General features: G+C 37.7%; 1 protein-coding gene across 5 annotated transcripts in view; it reads right to left on the bottom strand.

Moving 5' to 3' along the window:
* The window catches only part of LOC103154796 (Leucine-, glutamate- and lysine-rich protein 1), a 130587-nt gene that overhangs the window by 46089 nt on the left and 63704 nt on the right, over nucleotides 1–20794 (bottom strand). For all 5 annotated transcript variants that reach the window (XM_007576213.2, XM_016663040.1, XM_016663044.1 and 2 more), the window contains one exon: nucleotides 18678–18755. In XM_007576213.2, coding sequence (XP_007576275.1) covers nucleotides 18678–18755 — 78 coding nt within the window. The remainder of the gene's footprint in view (nucleotides 1–18677; nucleotides 18756–20794) is intronic.

Raw genomic sequence — 20794 nt, 5'->3', positions numbered from 1 at the left:
TTAATAAAGGTCACTAGTGACATAAAAATCTTTCAAAAGATGTAAAAGTAACGCTTCTGAAATGAAAATGTGTACACACAAGGTTTAAGGATGTTTTAGCTCAACAGCCTGGAAGGATGCTTCAGTTGGACAACAAGAAACAAAAAAATGCAATGCAAAGATACAGTGGTACATTTTGGTTTATATGTCCAGATGTGCACAAAACAAGTGTAAATTTAAACATATTTTAGGAGTTTCTAACATTATTGTACTTCTGTTAGCTCTTGTAATGCTTTAATGTGAATGTGTTTAGTGTGTGACGTTGTGCATAGTGACACCTGCTTGTGTATCTTTTGTTTTTTTTGGTTATCTAGTAACCATCCTAGTGATGCCATAACAACGATAATCAAAACAACAACGACACACACATGCGCAGAAGCGCAAAGTACGAGTAATATCATATAACAGCTAACCAAATTAGCCAAGGGGTCAGAGAATGCGTTTGTCTTCCAACTTGTCATTCTTGATTAACATTTCACTATCGCAACATGTTTGTTTGCGTTTCATTTGTATGTTTGGGTTGCTATGCTACTGTTTCATCAAATAATTGCTGATTACCAAATAAGATGGCTTACTGAGTGTGTGTGTGTGCGTGTGTGTGCGCTACTGTGTGTGAGACTGAGTTTAGGAGAGACTATTCTATCACATACACACAGAAATCCGCAGATGCTCAAACACTGTTCCAGTTTATTGTGTTGTCATGAACCCCACTATAAACTGGAGCCAATAGGGCTGATCAGTGATCCTCCACCAAGGAGAGCTCTCTTTTCATGCAGTAATGTTTACTGCACACATACACACACGCACACAAGCAAGCACAAAACTCAGACTGTGTGTGTGTGAGACAGAGAGAGTGTCTATGTTTGTTCAGTGCAGTAACATGAACTTGAAGTTGGATTTCTGCTGATACCTCACAAGCAGGCTGTGACGGCTGCTCGACTCAGTTCCTCGCAGACATGACATATTACCTAACACATACACAAACAGAGGGGAATTAACAGTGTAGTGACTGGATCATTGTTTGTTAGGTTGCTAGTGGAAACTGCAAATTGGAATAAAACCACAAGTAGCGCTTCCCTCAGAGTTCTTCCTTGTTACAAATAGATGCCTTTCTGTTTGCCATCCATCATTTCGCTTCTCCTCCACTCCTGCTCTTCCACCTGTGAGCTGTCTTATCAGTGTTGCAATCCAGAACCCAGGTGTGTGTGTGTGTGTGTGTGTGCGTGTTTCTCTTTGTGTGTTCTCTTGCACATTTTTATGACAGCTTCTTTAATACCTGCCAAGCCTGGTTTTGATTGATTCTGTGCACAGGGATAATTATGCTACCCACTGCAGGTGTATGTGGGTGTATGTAAGCATGCTCCCAAACACACAGAAATAGCCACAGAGTCAGATGAAGGCACATACAGACTCACACCAAGACATGATGCTGGATTCAAGCATGTGACCAGCTAGCCGGGGGGAAATAAGCGATGCGTGTCAAATTCCCAGACGCTTCTCTCAATGCCACAAGCATGCTCACAAGCTACGTGATATGTTTCAGCCTGTCATCAGTTAGAGAAGCTGTCTGCCCACATACTATCAGTTTTTATATATATATATTTTTTTTTTCATACCCCTTGATCTCTTTCCTTTAACCTCTATGCCTTTTTAAAAGGAAAGCCATTTTCCCACTACTCTCTCTTGTTCTTTGTCCCCTACTCACACAATAAAAGGACCAAGTGAATGTGATAAGCTGTACATTTCAGTCCCAGCTGAATATTGTGTGAAAATTGTGAAAAGCAGACAGGTGCTTGTTTTGGTGTAAAATAGAATATAACTTATCATTCTGTTGCACAAACATACAACATCAGTTTTGTTTTAAACCTTGGAAAAGCCTCATTTAATAACTAACATCTACATTCTTAACACATTCAAACACATATTAAAAATGTTAGGCCTTTTATGCTACCTTCATTTAAAACTTGTATATGTTAATTTCTTGCAGGATGTGATCAAATCTAATCAATAATGGGCTTTGTAATCATTAAACAGAATAGAATAGAATAGAATAGAATAGAATAGAATAGAATAGAATAGAATAGAATAGAATAGAATAGAATATGCCTTTATTTGTCTTAAACAATGACGTCCGAAACAGACTGACTTGTTTTGTCTCTGCACCTTTACCAGGAACATTGTAGCTAACGTCAGTTCGGGTGTCCATGCTCACAGCAGCATGTTTTACACTGAGGCAGATTTTCTGTGATACTCTTTACTCCTTACATCTTCTTTGCACCTGACAAACTTTAGATTCGTTACCACCACTTGCTGAGCAGGAGTTTGTGCATCATTGCTATCAGTGAGCTAAAAATGAAGGAACTAAAAAGGGTGTGTTTAAATGAATCAGTTTTAAAACATGTATTTTTTTTTTTTTTGGTCATTAATTTATTGAGATTACTGGTTAGATGTCCCAGCCCTGCGTTTTTGTGTCATTCTCATTCCACTCCTTCACCACTGTGACTCATGTGTTACCCAAGTTTTATTGGGTACAAAAAAGAGTTGTCTGCCATTGGCCATTTTGTGCTAATTATGTCTCAATTTGTCCTTCCTTTGGGGAGGTTTTGTACTGGGTTTCACAACTCAAAATTTAAAGAAATGTTCTGTGATCTGCAACGGTCAATTGTAAAGTCGTGCGAGTATAATATTGTTTATATTATGCTTATATTTCATGTTTCTGGAGTGGTCCAAATATGAATAAAAACCACAATCAATGAAGCTACGGTGTTCACAGGGATTAAATTGGAGGAACATAATTGGGAGGTCAATTTTTCCAAAGTTGTTGTTTTTCAATTTAATATCAAATGAATTTATTACTTATTTATTTGTGGCAGTCAGAATTACCTTTCTCTTCTTTAACGTCTAACAAATTGCTGCAGATTTCCTAAGGACTTGCACCACAGACTGAGTGTGTGAAAATGACTTTGCTGACCTACTTGCTCCAAACAGAACTGGGAACCAAAACGCTAAACTAGTAAGTTAATAAGTTTTAAATATTGTTACGCAATGATCTTTCAAACTGCAGTAGGTAACTTTATCAAAGCCAAAACTAGACGCCTACTGGCACAATACACACACATACACACACACACACACACACACATGCAGAATGACAGGTGACGTTTTTATTGAGGCTTGGTTTATGAGGAGGGTGTGTTGTTATAGAGTTACCAGTCGGGTTCTTCAACATTACCCATTCATTTAAACCTGTCAGTTTTGACATGTCCCATGTTATTAATTTTGAATTGAATTACATGGGATCAAATTTGAAAATTACAGTAAAAATGAGCAAACATGTTTGGGAAAACCACATAAGTCTGAAGTCGGTATGAAGATGTCTAACATCTGCCAATAAAACTGTTACAGAAAAATATCAGAAGGTTCAGAATGCTTACAAGCAATCATTTAACTAATCAAAACAAATGTGATTTAATTATATATGACATGATAGAAGAAAAAAAAAGGACATACGGTTTACCATATAAAAAAAATTAAAACAAAGAACTGCCATATTCCTAAATAACCATTATGAACACAGAAAGAAAAAAAAAGGGTATGACAGACAGTAAGCATCTTCTTTTGGGATTTTACATAGGCCTCTCATGCATCATTGTGTCATGCCACATAATCTTTCCCTGAACTTTGACCCCCCTGACTCAAAGCAGGCCTTATGGGCCTGAGCACCACTGTTAGCACTGTGCTTGTTTTCCTGTTTGTTTTCATTAGACACAGAGGAGACGAGATTTCAGGGAGAGATAATCAGCTTACATTAGGTCAGAGTGAACTGGTTCACCAGTTTACTGTATACAGATGATTACATACGTCCAGCTGGGTGGAAGACACCAGCTGTGGCACCCGCTTACAGGAGCTCTACAAAAATGAGAATATATCCTTAATATATATTTAGGATATATTCTGCATTTAGCTGAATATATCCTAAATATATTCAGCTAAATGCAGACCGTTTCTGTGGTGTTTGGGGAGTAAGAAAGTAAAAATGGATTAAAAAATGAGTATTTAACAGGCCTAAATGTTGTTATTGCTAGTAAATTGTAATTTTGCAGTAATTTTGTTTTGCAGGTTTGAACAAGCAGTATATAAAAACTTTAAACCATCTGAAAAATTCAGCTAATGGCTTAAGTAACTTGTCTCCTAGAGATTAAATAGTTTCTCAAGAAGATTTTGTATCATTAATAACATTTCTCTACAGAAGTCAGACAGGAAATGGTCAGAAAAGAAGGGGTCAAGATAAGAGTGCAAAAGAGTGCAGATATGAAATCTGTATACTATATTGCCCTTCAGTAATCACTAGATTTAAATAGAGAAGATGGGCACATCCGACTACCTAATGCAGTAGTTCATACTACACGAGTTTTTTTGCCCCTATTTTCCCCTTATGACAATCTTAGAATTTTGGTTGATCTAAGATTGTCGCTGGTGATTTCGTAACCGATCATCCTGTAGTGTGTGGTGTGTTACGGTAGATTGTCGTGGCCGCTCCAATCTAAATCAGGGGTTTTCCCCGACTGGAAGAGTCAATGGAGCCCATTGAATGTGACAGGTAGCTAATCAGAAAGCGCGGAAATTACGGAGGGAAATCCCAAACAGCTGGCAATCTGAAGTCCAGCGGACATTGGAGATGATATGTGGAAACAACATTAATATTTATTTAACATTTCGTGCAAAGAATATAGAAAAAGAATATAGTTTTCAGCTTTTCTTCGTTAACGTGACATAAATAGGTTATAATGATTTTCATTCAGTCTGGACTTTAAGCTGACTCTAGCCACATGCATCACAGGTAGGTTCTAGTAAAGCATTGATTAATGCCTGGTTTTAAAATTAGTTAACAGGACGTTAACAGCCATTATTTTGTGCCCATGTGGCTGGACACCACACGGCACTACGAACCCGATCGAACCGTTATACCTAGGATTTCTGTCAGGTTTTGAAAATGAGCCGACAGTCCGCCAACAACTCGTGTAGTGTGCGCTGGACAATGCACTAAGGAAGAGCACCGGAGTTGAGCCTTTTTTCATTCAGTGACATCAACAGAAAGAAAAAAAGACAGGAAGAGATGATAAAGCCGATAATTAAAATGAGGTTGATGGGTTTCATTTATCGTGCGATTAATTGATTTATCGTTTATCGTGACAGGCCAAACTGTGCGCATTTCAGCTACCATTCCAAACGATGCTGTTTATGCAAAGTGTATTCACTGACTCAGTCTTGCTCCTCTTGTAGCAACTAGAAATAAATTTACTACTGTTTGCAAAACTATTCAAACTTGCTCTTTTGTGCAGCTTTAATTGACTGACGAGATATACAGAAGTGTGTGTCCCAGAAGTTAAAGTCTAAAACAGAAAAATCTGCATTTGGAAAACAGTTTCTGTAATGCTGTTTTTAATCACTTTGCCAACACAAATCAGCAATTGAAAATGATTTTCAATAAGTCTTACAATGAATTCACTCCACAGCATAGGTTAAGTTACTCCAAAGTAAGGTGTCTTTATAAGGAATTTGTCATGAACTTCATAGTTAAAAAAAAAAACAGAAGCTCTCGTTACAAATATACAACTTGATGATTTTCAGTCTAAACTGCAGATTTTATTTTATTTTTTTTATTAATTCAAACTCTGGGGAAATGTTTAACATTCCTGTTTGGTAAATAAATAAATAAATAAATAAATAAATAAATGAAGGTGGACATGTTCCAAAAGAGTGTTGTGCACAGAGAAACGCATCAGCAGCACCTGCCTTGTTTCTCTCATCTGTTAACGATCTAGGCTGAATCTTTTAATTCGTCCGTCAGAACATGTCCTCTTCATGTTCCTGTTTTTGTTCTCTTCAACCTTTATACTTCATCCGCTTCATGCCGTCAGCAAAGCAACAAAAGTGTTGATTAGAGCAGCATGTTTCGCTTTGAAAGCACTTTTATTGTTGTACGGGCAATAGTTGATGCTGTGAATATCACTGGTGCGAAGTCAGAGCCAACCCCTTAACTTCAAGTCCCGCCTCTGGTCTGAGTCTACCTGCTTGCTGCAGAAAGTTTAATACAATTGCATGTGTCTCTGTTTCTGCGTCTCTCGTGGTGTGCGTTTGTTGCTCAACTGTTGGTGGCACGTGTCTGAAAATGGATTCGTGCCAAGCAGCTCTAATGGCTGATAAAACTCCCACGTAATTTTCTGACGGGAAATTTCAGATTTAAACAAATTACTCATCATTTTTAGTTATAGTTTTTAATCTTATCATCATCTCATGAAAATGATTATTTCAGAATTCACAATGCTGATTTGTGTGCAGGAATTACTGCATTAATTTGTGTGATGAGGCCTTCAGAAGCGAGGCCCAGTTTGACACACAGAGTGCAAACATTTCCTGCATTTTTCTCTGTAACTAAACTGCCTTTGGCTGTTTGTGCACAGACATCTGCTATTTGATTTGAAAATTGCTGAAGAGACATTAAAGAAATATTCAAAACTTGTCAGTAAGTGCGTGTGTGTGCGCATGGGTGCGTGTGTGTGCAGATGACATATGACCTAATCTGGGACATGCAAACATGCACAAATAGTTATTCTATTTATTAGATGTGAAGTTTCAGGTGAAAATCTGTGAAAACCTTTTGCAAAAAATGAAGTTGTGAATAAATGACCTTCATACACACAAACATAAACAGATGCACTTATCAGCTATTGTGATCTGTTTAGAAATTATGACTGTCAGCATTTAATCACATCACTTAACCCAAAATACATGATGGTCTAATTAATATTAGTCAGGAGTTTTCTGCTTTGGTTGTACACATGAAGCACCAATCAAAAGTATAGCCACGCCTTTCCATGCATCTTTAGAAATAAGGTGAGTCCAGATCTTGGTCTTGTGCTGACACCACCAGGAACAGAAAGCAAAAGGACTGAGGCTGTTGTGCTTCCTGTATGCATTACTTTAGTAGGTGAGGAATTAAAACAATTATTTGAACTAATAAAGTTGCCTGTCCTTGAAGAAAATGATCTAGTAGTTTGAGACAATCTTGCATTGATGGATTCACTTCAAAGTAAATACTACAATTGTAAAGAAAGCATAGTAACAACATTTTAACTAAATCTGTCTAAAAATAATTAATTAAAAATGCTTAAAACTTTCAAGTCGTTCAAATGTAATCACCGGACGTTCGGCGGACGTTCAAGACAACGTTTAGCGGACGTGCTCCAAACATTCAATGCTAGCTGGGACAGAATCATACATCAAAGTATCTAAATTCGTAGCTTTAAAATTTTGTAAGAGTTAAAAAAACAGCATCACATTTATTCATTTTCTACATGTAGAAACAATGCTATGATTTGTTAAGTGAAATTTCAATTCATATGGATGAGCTTGCCAAACTAGGCCATACTAAAATTATGATTCCTCTAGAAACTGTACAGTGTGATTTAAATTAAATGATTTATATTATCTAAAAATCTGTTTTAGCTCATTTTAAACATGATTAGAAGCTGCATGCCGTGCCTATAAAAACAAAAAAAAAACATGACCAAAAACATAGCTGCTGCTGTAAATGCGATATTCAGATTTCACAACTAACTGAGATATTGGCGCACACAAGGTTTAGAGCCGGTTCTGCAAACCCCTAATTATACATAACAAAAAAATGTGTCACCTGCAAACACAGCATGCCAAAATCTATTTAGAGCACTCCTAACAGTAAAGACTAGAAAATCCAGTGGATTAATTTTAGTTTTCATAGCAATGTCACACAACAATAGGAAAATCCCTGTAGGCCTGCTGTTCGCATGGTTACAGCTGATGTGACTTGCATTAAAATCTCACCCACTCCCACTCTATTTCCAGCCACAGTAGGTTCTAACTTTGAGAAAAGAAAATATCTTTTGAAGAAAACAAGTTAACCAAGGAAGACTTGAGCACATTTTTCCATTTACTGCTTTATAGTAATATAAAATCCAAAGTAGAAAAGTAGAGTTAATGATAGTTGTAAAAAAAAAAAGTAAACAAAAAAGAAATGTTATGAAACAAATGATTTTTTTAAACTCTAGACCTTGCCACACATACTGAAGTCTGACACTGAATAGAGCGCATAGAGAAAGTGTTCCTGCTAAAATGGGTGTGGGCAGGAGAATCTAGAGAAATCTAAAGGTCATGGTACAAGTAATCATCTGTGGTATTTCAGGTGACACTTGAAGAATGTCTTCTTGGAACCTACCAGAAGATGTATATGACTGCAAATATGACAACATTTCTGTTTGTAACTAGAGCATTTAATTAAAAAAAATATTTGAAATGTACGTCTGGCTCTTCTTTAGGTACATGATAAGTCTACTAAGCACCTCCACAGATCTTTAAAAATATGCCTCTTCTTCACTTACATTCTGGGTTTATTGAGAAACGTGCCAACAAAGGCAAGCCTCTCCAGCTCTTAACAATGGGTCAATCAATTAATGGGAGGTCCCAGGTTAAAATCACTACTGACCAAAAACAATATTTCCCAAACAAAATCACAATGATTTTTATTGGGGAAATATTGATTGACAATGATTGGGGAAATATTTTTAACAAAACAAAAGTGGAATCTTTTGGAAGGTGTACATTTTGCATAAGTCTGACACAGCATTTCAGAAAAACTACATAAAACTCATCAGACATCTCTTGGATAAAACTGTTTCCAAAGCAACCAGAGGATGAATGCCGAGTTGCAGCCTACTTGCTGTTTTGGCTAAACCATCTGTCCATCCATTGTCTTACATCCTTCAAAGTTCATGGGGGTCTGGTGTTTATCTTAAGGCGGGAAGTGGGGCACGCACAGGTCGCCAGACCATCCCAGACCAACACAGAGACGAAGAGGACAAACAACTGAGCATTCACAAACTCAAAGCTGAGAGCAAATTGAGAAAGACCAATTAATGTCACGTTCAAGTATTTGGAGTGTAGGAGGAAGGTGGAGTATCCAAAACAAACCCACACATGACTGGGGAGAGAACATGCAAACCACATGCAGGAAAGGCTGGGTTTCCAAAGCAGGACCTTCCTGCTGGACTTCAACAGTGAGTGTGATGCATAAGAATCAAGATTTTCTACAAGAGAAACAGCTTTGCAGAGAAATGTAGAAATTAACATGAAAATTCCAAACTCAGTTTGCTTACAATGATCTAATCAGTAAACTTATTTTCTACCTTGTTTCCTACAAATATTGATAAATGAATGAAAACTAGTTCATATTAGGATCGTGAACCTATATCACAATGCTTAACAGCCAAGCAATGAACCCAAATTAATTTAGTTTTAACAATGGGAACTGAACTTACATCTGGTTCTTGATAAAAGCAAACTGGCATAAAAACTGATTGTTTAAAATTTCTAGTTCAACAACTGACTAGTTGCCATTACTATATGTGAAACTGTAATACCGATAAACACTGAAGACATCTCATGAATGGCTTAATGTTTTGCAAAAGCGGCCAACTGATTCAGAGAGCAAGAAGCACCAATGGCACATATTTTCCTTACCTTTAAACTAAATCAAGGAAAAAAAAACATCCATGGATAAAATGAAACCAGATGTTTTTAGAATCTTTTTCATACGTATACCAAATACGAAGTTAGACACTACCAATTTCTTTGTCTATGTGTTTTATCATCAAAATATGGTGACTGTCCTTTTGAAGTTGGGCATAAACATAGCTGCTGCTGTAAATGAGATATTCAGCAGCAGCTGAATATCTGCTGCTGAATAAAGTGGCATAGGCATCACCTATGCCACTTAAGGCATAGGTGATCATAAAACATAGAATAATGTTAACAAAACTCACCTCTGTCTGAGCTCATGAAGGTTTTTCTTCAGGTTCTTTGAAATTTCTTTGGCCTTCTGAAGGTCAGTCCTCAGAACAGTTTCTCTCTCCTCAGCACTCTTCTTCAGTTCTTCCCTCTGCTTTCTTAGTTTCTCCACCATTAAGTCTCCAAGCTCCCTTCTCAGCTGTCTTTCTTTCTCTTCAATGATTTTTTGATGGTCCGCTTTCATCTTATTCCTCGTTCTATCAGATTTTGCTTCAAACTCATCTTTTAGCGTTTTCGTCATGTCCCTGTACCTTTTCTCCAACTCGTCTCTGATGGTTTTCTCCCTGACATCAACTTGTGACTGAAGCTCCCTCTCCTGCTCCAGCCTGTTCAGCTCCCAAGCCTCCAGTTGGGCCTTTTCCCTCTGGGCAGTCTCCTTCCATTCCTGGAGCTCAGCCTCTAACTGAGCCAACCGACTCTGGAGCTGACGATTCTCATATAAAGTCAGGTAGCTTACACCACAGTAATCGCACTTGGTCTCGTTGCGCTCCATCTGAGAAAAAAAAAAAAGCAACTTGTTGGATAACGTCTTTAAGTTCCCATTTGCTACAGTAATACACATAGCTTATATCTGGTGTGGCTGAAAGACAGCTAACTTACTAAGGCCACACATGTGCCTCTGAGCAATTAGTTTTGAACCGACATCGAAAACACACTGAGGTCCAAACAAATTGTGATGGAGAATTGAAAGCTGAAAAGATGTCTATTTTGGGATACCAACTGGTGCAGAAATGCCTTTGAAAGATGGTTGTAGTTGATAAAAACATCTTTGTTCAGGCTACATATGGACAGGAATAGTTTGTGGTCCTTATTGAGGCTTCCATCTGTACTAGCTCATCAAAATTGGACAGATTTCCAATGACAGATTGGAAAAACATTGCCTGGTCTAAAGAGTCTCAATTTCAACACCAACACTTTGGTAAGTAGGGTCAGCATTTGGCAGGAGCAACATGAAACCATTGATGCATGCTGGTTTGAATCAACAGTTCAAGCTAGTGGCGACGGCATAATGGTGTGGGGGCATAATACATCTATTGCTGCTGCCTTGTTCACTCTTTTACAACCACAGTTTACTCATCTTCTGATAGTGTCTTGCAGTAGGATAATGCACCATGTCATAAAGCTCATTTCGTCTGTTTTCACATGGCATGAAGGCGAGTTCACTGTGCTCCTACAGTCACCAGATCTCAATCCAATAGAGCACGTTTTGGATGTTGGATTCGTTTCATGAAAAAAGCAGCCGACAAATCTATAATAACTGCGGAATGCTATAATGTCATTGTAGGACAAAATCTCAGAAGAATATTTCTGGAAGATTGTGGAGTATACGTCAAGTAGAATTGAGACAGTTCTGAAAATAAACAGGCTCCAACCTGCTACTGTGATGTAACTACTTAAATGGCCAGAGAGTGCATGATATTTGATATGTTTCATAAGAGTTGTGCTATTTTAGCTGTCCTGCCCTGAACATATCATTGTCAGTCAAGCTCACCCACATTGTTAAATATCTTTTTTAAAACCCCTGAGTTAGAGAACCCCATGCCTCTCACCTCCCTCCCTCGCATGTCTCATAAACATCCAGCAGCTGCATAATTACATGTTGTTGTTTTTTTAAATCATAAGAAAGTTTTCTAGCAATCTTCTCTCTGTGTTTATTTGCATACAGCACACTTAATGAGCTCTGGATCCATGTGTCCACTTAAGATGTATTTAAATAGAAGGTTCAGAGCAAGACCCTTGAAATCCGATCACTCAACATCGATACTAATACTGAACAGAACCTCTATAGTACCATTGTGCCTTTTTGTAAAGTATTGGTACATTGTACACTTGTAACAGAATTAAATCACTAAACACACTCATTACTCAGACTCATTAACCAAGATGCACAGAGCCCATCACGTGATGTTGTCAAAAACATTTTCCTGTCAGCAGTTCAAAACAGAGGAAAGTAAATCCTCTAATCCCCACATCACATATTGTTGTCGCTCCTTCTGTTGTCTCCCAAGTAATTTATCATTCTCTGTGTGTGTTAATGTACTCCCTCCAAGGACCTGTCACTTCTTTCTGGATTTCAAGGAACAAATCCTTTCCTTCAAGCTTTCATCTTCAGGTTGATACAGTACGTGGCACATACGCAGCTGATGTGTGGTTGACGCACCGACAGCTTCTATGTCGGGACGTTCCAAGTCAACTGCTACATGATGTAAACACAGTGAAATAAACGTACAAACAAAGCAGGAATGCTTCAGGAAAAAAACAAATCTGATAATTTATATTTGAAAGTGCAGAGTTGTTGCTCTGAACATTTTGTCAGGAACTTTGTATCAATGAGAAATAAAAGCCATTAAAAACTTGTGTCCACACTATTCTTAAAAGTATATAGTCAATTCCTTGTTCTTTAATAAGAATGCCTCTTTGTAATAAGTGTGAGACTATACATGTTTACCTCTGATTCTCATGCATATTTCATATTGATGGTAAAAACAAAAAAGTCTTAGGTCAGGCAGGTTAGGAAAAAACAGAACTAGAAATGCCTTAGACATGACAACTGAGTGACAGGTGACACGAGATAAGGCATCATTCCATTTCTCCACTAATCACATTTACTTCCTCCATCACCCATCGAAATGCCTTCACCATCTATGTTAGCAACTTGCCAATCCACATCAGGAAATGATGCCCATTATGTCTGTCTCCTGTCTCTAAGACAGCAGCAGTCTGTCTTCCACCAACCATGACTGACAAAATGAAAGGAAGGAGAACCTCCATTAAAAAAAAAGAAAAAGAATCTCAGGTGGAGAGAAACAGAACACCCAAATGAATGAATCAGAGGAATGTCTAACAGCTGTAGTAAGGAGAAAGTAGGTAAACTGAGGGATGAGACTAAAACTTAAAAGGATTCAGAAGCCAAACAAATGAAGAAAAAATCTGACAATAATCTAACACAGCGTTTCCAAAATCTGGTCCTCAAGTACGCCTGGCCTGTGTGCTCCAGGTGTTGTCTTACTTCCAAACATCTGACTTAAATGAATGGGTGATTAACAGCCTTCGGCAGCATTTGGTGGCTGCAGAGATGATCATGCAATCATTTGAACCAGATGAGCTGGAACAGAGACACATTTGGTCCTCAAGGGGTAGTTGAGGACCAGGTTTGGGAAACACTGATCTAAATAATAAAATAATCATAAATAATAAATCTGAATGTCCAAGGAGCAGAGCAGACAAATTGACTAAGAAACTACAGACAAAGGAAACGCAGCACCCCAGTAGCAATAATGTACACAGAGAAATGAGCAGAATATGCCAAGACCTGGAGAGTAAATCACAGGGAAATGATTACAATATAAACACCGGAGAAAACCACAACCCAAATAACCAAGGATTGTGGCATTTAGATCTTGTTATTGTCAGGCATTGGTACTAAAAATTGTTTAGACTGGAAGACATTAAAAATGAAAGAAAAAAGACTGACAGAAAGACAAGTTAAGTGTGTGTATTAGATTGTTCTCAACAGGTTAACGTATGCATATGTGTTGCCACAAGAGGGTTTCCGTGCATGCATTCATTGTGAGCATAAGAGAGGATAAGTGCGTGAAAGAGTGAGGAATATTTGGAACTGCGGCTCAGGGGATTTTGGTGTTTACTCCACAGATGGGCTCTTGGTTTCTAGGCAAAAAGACTGAAAATAATCATGTGTGTTTGAGAAATAGCATGTGGTGGGGAGGCTTTTTTTTTTTGTAAGTAATGTAGTCATGAGGACAAATAACAGAGATATTAGAGAGCCCCCAAGGATAAGAAAGTACCAAAGACTCTACACAACTGTAGTCACAATGAAATTTGGCAAACAGTAAATAGTGTGAATGAGTGTGTTTTCAAATCAAACCAGTTAATCATCCACATTATGACTCAGCATCTAACAGGTACACCGTCTATTCACTGTGATGGTATTTCTGCTTGGAAGCACTCCACACTGTCTCTCCACAATGTCTTTCTGTTTCATGAATTTAACATGAGGGGCTATTACTTCTTGCCTGAAACATTTAGAAGGAGGAGTAGAGTAAAGTAGTAGGGGGTGAGGGGCATGGATGGTTGGTGTCCTGATAGGATGAGAAACATAACTAATTTATGCAGTGATTTTCAGTGTGTGCATGCGTTCAAAGATTTGCAGTTATTGCTTCGACGGACTAAAGGTAGAGAGAAACTGTCACAGAGACGAAACATGAAAATATATTGCACAGTTTTTTCATTCTGACAAATGTTTACAATAATTCATTTTTAACAGTTTCCCTAATGTTCAATTTCCTAACATCATCCTATTTCACCCTCTTTGGGTTTTTTTTCCAGCAGCCCCGCTGGCCCCCCTCCTCTTAACGTGCCTTTTCCCTCCCTCTCTTCCTCATCTCCTGCTCTTTTCCTTCTTCCACCTCTTCAGCTCCAGCTGCCGTGACCCATCTGGCTCACTGAAAACACCAGAAGTGGGTCACTGTCACGAACACATATCGTTGATGTTGCACGCACATACATTCGGCCACCAAACACACACACCCACACACGAATACCCATCGTACACCCCACCCCCAGGTCCTAATGCACTCTCAAACATGAACGTGTTCGCCAATATCGACCTAACAAGCAGGCGGCCACTTAAACTTCAATCACCAACAGTGCACATACAGACATATGTGCCAACCTGGCCAGACACAGAGCAGACAGACAGATACTCCTGTATTTTTAAGCTTGATTTGTTTATTTATTTATTTATTTTTTATGATTTTGCTGCATGTTGCTGTGTAAAATGTACAAAAACATGGTTACTGTTATTCAACAGCTGAAATAAAAACATCTGTTTTGTTTTGTTTACCTTGACTAATTTAGTTAACGTGAAAAAGGATGCAGGAGTAAAGCACCATGCTTATACTGTGGATTAATTAATTTAGATTGTCTATAGTGAAGTCCTACCAGCAAAAAAGCATAGTTGGAGTTCTAGGATGATGTGAGGTTGCTTTGCAACCACTTCCTGAAAGCAATTCTTTAGAAAATGATGACGACGATTGTTTAAATTGGAAAAAAAAGATGTTTAAAGTGACAATGAAGCATCTTTAAGCTGTTGTAACACAGCATTGCAATATATTTGCAATATATTTGCCATAAACAGCTTGATTTAGAGAGGAGAAACTACTTTGCTACTTTCTAGGTTGGCATTTCCAAGCACAAACACAGTTTTATGGGCCGACTCTCTCCTTTTTATCCACAACGTCCTCCTCGTCCCCCCCTGTCATTTCTGCATTGCCTTCTATTCTAACGCGCTCTGATTCAAATCGAAAGGGTTGAATATTTCTTATTGCACGAAAATTACTGTTCTGGCTGGACATAGCTAGTTTACCACCTTGTATATGTCATCTACCCAGGATGCTTTGTAGTGTAAATAACATGGTGACGTCCGTGTGACAACATTTTATTAAATGTATAAAACCTAAAGAGACTGCAGTATTTTTTACTGTGTTTTTACATCTGAAATAAATACGTTTCAAATAAAGTCGACTGACACAACTAGTCGTGGAACCCTGTAACGCCACTATATCATGCATCCCTAGAAATACATGCATCCCTCGTACTTTCCAGATTCAAACTTCCAAAGATCTAAATATTTAAGTCACTTATAAGGTAAAAAGACAACAGCCAGTAGTTTTACAGAGATCTGGTTAAAAAAAAGAGTAAGTTCATGCAAGTTGAAGACTTATTCAACAGACTTATGCAACATGTAGTGCACAGTAAACCTGGAGATGCTTTACAATAATTAAGTTTAATTTATGTAAGGTATCTCAAATTTGATCACCTCTCTTTGATTATTTTTCAGAGTGTTATCTAAGATTCGATTTTAAAATTCCCTATGCTTTAACATGGTGAGGTAATTGCTTTTGTTGGCTGATTAGAAAATCTTAAATATGCAGTAGTGCAAGAATTACATAGAAATACAGAGTTTAGTAGATGAAACACCAAACTTTGCCTCCATCCTTAGTATTAAAAAAAAAACAAGGGACTGGAGCTTCCTCAGATTGTAAATCCATCCTTAATCATTCATTTTGCCTTGTTTCCCCCCCCTTTTTAATCAAATGAATGCCTCCTCTTTTTCATCTGCTAATCTAGCACTTCATCCAGCTTCACTTTCTGTATGTTAAAACACAGGCAAAATAGATCCAGTCACCATTTAAAAAAGGGATTAAATAGTTAAAAGAACTAATCTGTGTTTTATCCCTATTTTGCTGCAATGATTTTGGTTTTACAAATACAGCGTAAGAAAGCTTATAAAGCCTTGTTCCACAGACAACTGCATCAAGTTCTTTCTTTTTACTATGTATATCTTCTTCTTCTGTTCAGGTGCATGCTTATGAATGTGTGTACTTTGGATTGTATGCACAAACAAGATTGTCTTTCGTGACCGTGGCTTTGTTGCATTTTGCGATTATAACCCCCCCGTGGTGCTCAGTGAAGCGGGAGCTATGCCGAAATTCCACTCCTCTGGACCCCATGGTGCAACACACATCATGTGACAAGAATGTCAGTGTATTTGTCAGTGCGTGTATGCATGCATATGCAAGTAACTTTCTTCAGGACTGCACAGAGTGCGCGTTTGTGTGAATGAATACAAGCTTTTACGCCTGTAAATCTAGTGGTAAATGTGCTTTTGTATGTGGCTGTAAGTGAAGTGGGGAAAGGGAATTGTGGGTAAAAGTCACAAGGGATAGATGGAAGTAAAAGAGGGGAGAGGAGAGGGTTTTTTTTATTATTATTTCTAGAGAGTAAGCAGACAGCACACAGGCCTGTGGAGTGGCTGAATTCAAGCAGTGTGAACTAGACCGTTTCCATACTGTTAGTTGATCAAACAATGCTGAGCAATTTGCTGTTTGTCATTCAAACATGCTCAACAATTGGAGTTTCCAGACAGCAGACGCTGAAAATGTCTAACAGAAATGAGTCACGACAGCATCAGCATAACACACAAAGGAAAAATGCTGAGGTTTCGAACATTTGCAGAGGAGTTTACTGGACCAGTGGGCTTTTAAAGAAAAAGTATGAATCAGAACTAAGAGAGGTTCTGGTGCGAAACATCCAGTAGCTGCACCATATTTGTACATCTGTTCAGAAGTTACTTCATTCTTTGTCATTTTTCTCTTGTCCTGATAATCCACTACACTGTGCCCTTTTTCTTTTCAATTCAAATAAACTTACATGTACAAAGAGCATGACAACACATTGCATTAAATGACACAAACAATTTAGATTGAGTGAGTGGGAGGCTCATTTGGTTTTAATTAATCACATTTTAATCATTTGTTTGCTTTAAATTAACATTTTTTCAAATTTTTCATCTAATGGAATGATTAAAGGGGCAGTACTACATGGCACATAGAGCCATTTTATAGTGCAATTAAGAAGTTACGGTATGTTAACTTCAGTTGTGAAAATGTTGTGTATCAAACATGATTTAAAACAAATTTGACTTCACAATTTGAAACCTAAAAACTGGGCGTCTGTCTCTCTANCACAAAAACATAACATTTTATATTCAGTGTATTACAGGGTATAATTTTACAATCACAAATTGATAAATGACGTGATATAGAAAATTTATGAAACATATTTTACCACTGACACTAACAGTCACTTGTATCATAAAAAAAAATCTAAATCTGATTAAAAAGTCAAGTTAAAATAAAGATAAAGTAACAATGATAGCACTAAAAGAAGGCACACTTTTTATAACACTTTTACATTTATTCACACAATCACAAGGATGCCTGTCATCAAGCCACAAACTAATGCAAAGCTTGTAAAACTAAAATGTTTGAAAAGAACATTTTGTTACTCCAAAAATGCTCTCTAGGGGAACACGTGGGTGAGAACATGTTGAACTCTTTATCTAAAAAATGGTTTTCCTTTATAAATACTGTGATTGTGACACAAAGAGATGCGTGGTTGTTATTTTTCTAACTTAGGGTTTGAAACTCAAAGCGATCCATTGAAGTTTGTACAGAAGACGGGGTGATAAGCCAGCCTCTGAGCTGGTCTCTGGGGCTTTGTGCACTTGTGCGTGCAGAGTGGACGAGGAGCATGGGCACTGGTTGACACGAGTCAGTTTTATAATGTCAAATGACATGAATCATAAGGCTGACAGCCCCAAATGGAGGAACAGATATGAGCCAGATATGTCATCTGAGATAAGGTTAAAAGTAAAAAGCAGAGACACAGACAGACTGCATGCATTTGACCCCTGATTTTTTTTTACTCATGTAGAATTTTTCAATGTCAGCAGGGTGATTAAAACGCACTATTTCCTTGACATCCCATCTCTTCTCTCCCCCTCGTGTCACCTCTCCCGTCATCCTGTCATCCACTCCTGTCTTTTTCAGTCTCTCTCTCTCTCCATTTACAGGAATTAACCCATGGGTCAGATGAATTAACGTTCCCGTCTGTTTTTTTTTTTTTTTTCACTTTTACTGCATCGTTTTGTCATTTCTCTCAGTTTGCTGGTATCAGACATCATCTCCCTGCCATGTACAGTATCCGTCCAATATGCACATAGCCAAGTGGAGTTTTCTTCTTCTTTGTGTGTCGGTTTTAAAAAGTGATGAACATTTCCAGTTGTTTTTACTCTGTTCACGCAATCTTTTTATCAAACACTACTCTCTCAACCTCGTGTCATTAAATTGCATTTCTATTCTTGCACTGTTTTTATGTACCATCCTTACCTGAGTGTTTCAACATTCTGCTTCTCTTTTCTAAGTTTCTCTTGTGCCTCATCCTTCATGTCGTCTGCCGTCCCCAGCCTGTCAACGAGCAAAACAAGAGAAAAGCGAGGAAGTGAACATGAAGTGTCAGCAGCAATGTATTCTCATTAGAGATGCTCAGCTGAACTTAACATCACTTAACTCTCACAAGGGGGAAATTGGCTTATATGCAATTTATCTTAATGATCCACATGGAAGGATGGTGTTGTTAAAATGGAGAGGTTAAAAATTTAAATGTTCCTCATAAGTGACTGATATGAAGAGATGGGCGTTCCTCCCAAGCTTTAATTGTGTCTTGGACACAATAAACAGAAATTGATCTGGGGGGTATAGTCAATAGCAAAATTTGCTTCTAATCTCACTCTTGCAGAATTGGAAATCTATCATATTTACACATTAGCAAAGTAAGCAGTGTGCAAAAGTCTACAGAACCACGCCAATGCAGCTGTCAGTGGGAATCCATCCTATTAACTGGTTTCATGGGCACCAATAATTCAGACATTAATGAGTAAAAGGTTATGGCCCAGGCAACTTAAAAGTTCCTCTAGACTGAAAACAAATCTTCTTTAAAGGTGGGACATTTACCAAAGAGCACCAGTGTTGCACCAATCATCGCTCAACACAAAAGCCACCCAAGACCAAAGTAGTGATAGCAAAGTCTCCAGAAGGAGTTTGAAATCATAAATTAAATATTTATTCTGTGGTTTTATAGTAAAGAGGAGGAAGTAGAACAGTTGTTCTCTGACGACAACAGCTTAAAAACCTCAGAGGCTGGTACCCTAGCCAGGGGTTTAAACGGTCTCTGCGGCAAGCTTACACTGCCTGTAACTCACCACAGCCAGGGATGACTAACTGAGACTCAAATTCTGGCAACATTTGGGCAAAAACATTAAGGTTTTTCTTCTTTTCTGAACCTTGCCAACAAACAGTTTTGTCACCAAAGAAATTACAGTCAAAATATTCCCACGACTGTGTGTAAGTATATCTACAGATAGTTTATTTCCAAATATACATTTGGCATTAAGAGGTCACTTCAAACTAATGTTTCACATTTGTGGTTGAAAGGTAAGAGCTAACAGACTAGCGTAGCTACTTTTGATAGGTGAGGACAAGTTGATCTTCGCTACCTGTCCTTATTTCCAAGGTTCCTGCACAAACTATCTTTGCAGTAAAAGTACCTACATCCATTTTCTATTGTCAATAAGGATTCACACATGCACTAGAAATATTTTTTATAAAACATGTTTTGTTTTTTTTTTGTCAAAATTACAATTCAGTCTGTAATTACAGAGGAAATATCGACTAGGGTTATGACTCAGAAGGCTCTTTTTGTTAAAAAAGAAAAGGGCATTCATCACATGAAAATATATTTAATCCAATTTGAAAAACCAAAAGAAAGAGCAATCATAATTTCCTTATAATTCATGCTTTCACATTTTTCTGGTAGCTGTATAATACGGTGATCCATCAGCTTTAATGTCCTTTTTTAGAGATGGGACCAATCAAAGCTTATGTATTTTTGCAAAGCAGTTTCACATGGCAAAGTGAGACTGTGTGACCTGGACCTGCAAAAGCACATTCTGTTCCTTCATATGACGCCACAAAATAAGTGCTGACAGCAAGATGGAGAAAAGAGTAAACACAATAAGCGCCACTGCTTTCGTAAAGCAGACTAGACAAATAGAGGCTAACAGCAGATAGGTGATAACCATGAAGTTCACATGGGAAGTGCAATTGGAATGACATATCAATCTTGGCAGGGGAATTTCTGCTTCTTTCAAACATCATTCTCAACATCGAACGCAGTCTCATCAAAAAGTATCCAACATAAAGTTACTGGTAAGCCACACAGGAAAACTTATTTGACTTATCACAATGATAAGAAGTGTAGATACAGATGGGTGTCTGAGATTATTTCTTACAAAAGTATCAGTGCTCACTCAGGCTTTAATTGGACCTAAAAAAGAAAAAAAATCGAACTAAAACATTATTTCCATTCCACTGGTACATTTAGAAATTATTTTCAGTTTATTTCTTATAGGAAATGGGCCTTTCACAAAAGATAATAAATAAATCTT

Source organism: Poecilia formosa, unplaced genomic scaffold (genome assembly GCF_000485575.1).
Source record: "Poecilia formosa unplaced genomic scaffold, Poecilia_formosa-5.1.2 Scaffold401, whole genome shotgun sequence".
NCBI lineage: Eukaryota > Metazoa > Chordata > Actinopteri > Cyprinodontiformes > Poeciliidae > Poecilia > Poecilia formosa.
This window is presented reverse-complemented; position numbering and strand designations above follow the sequence as displayed.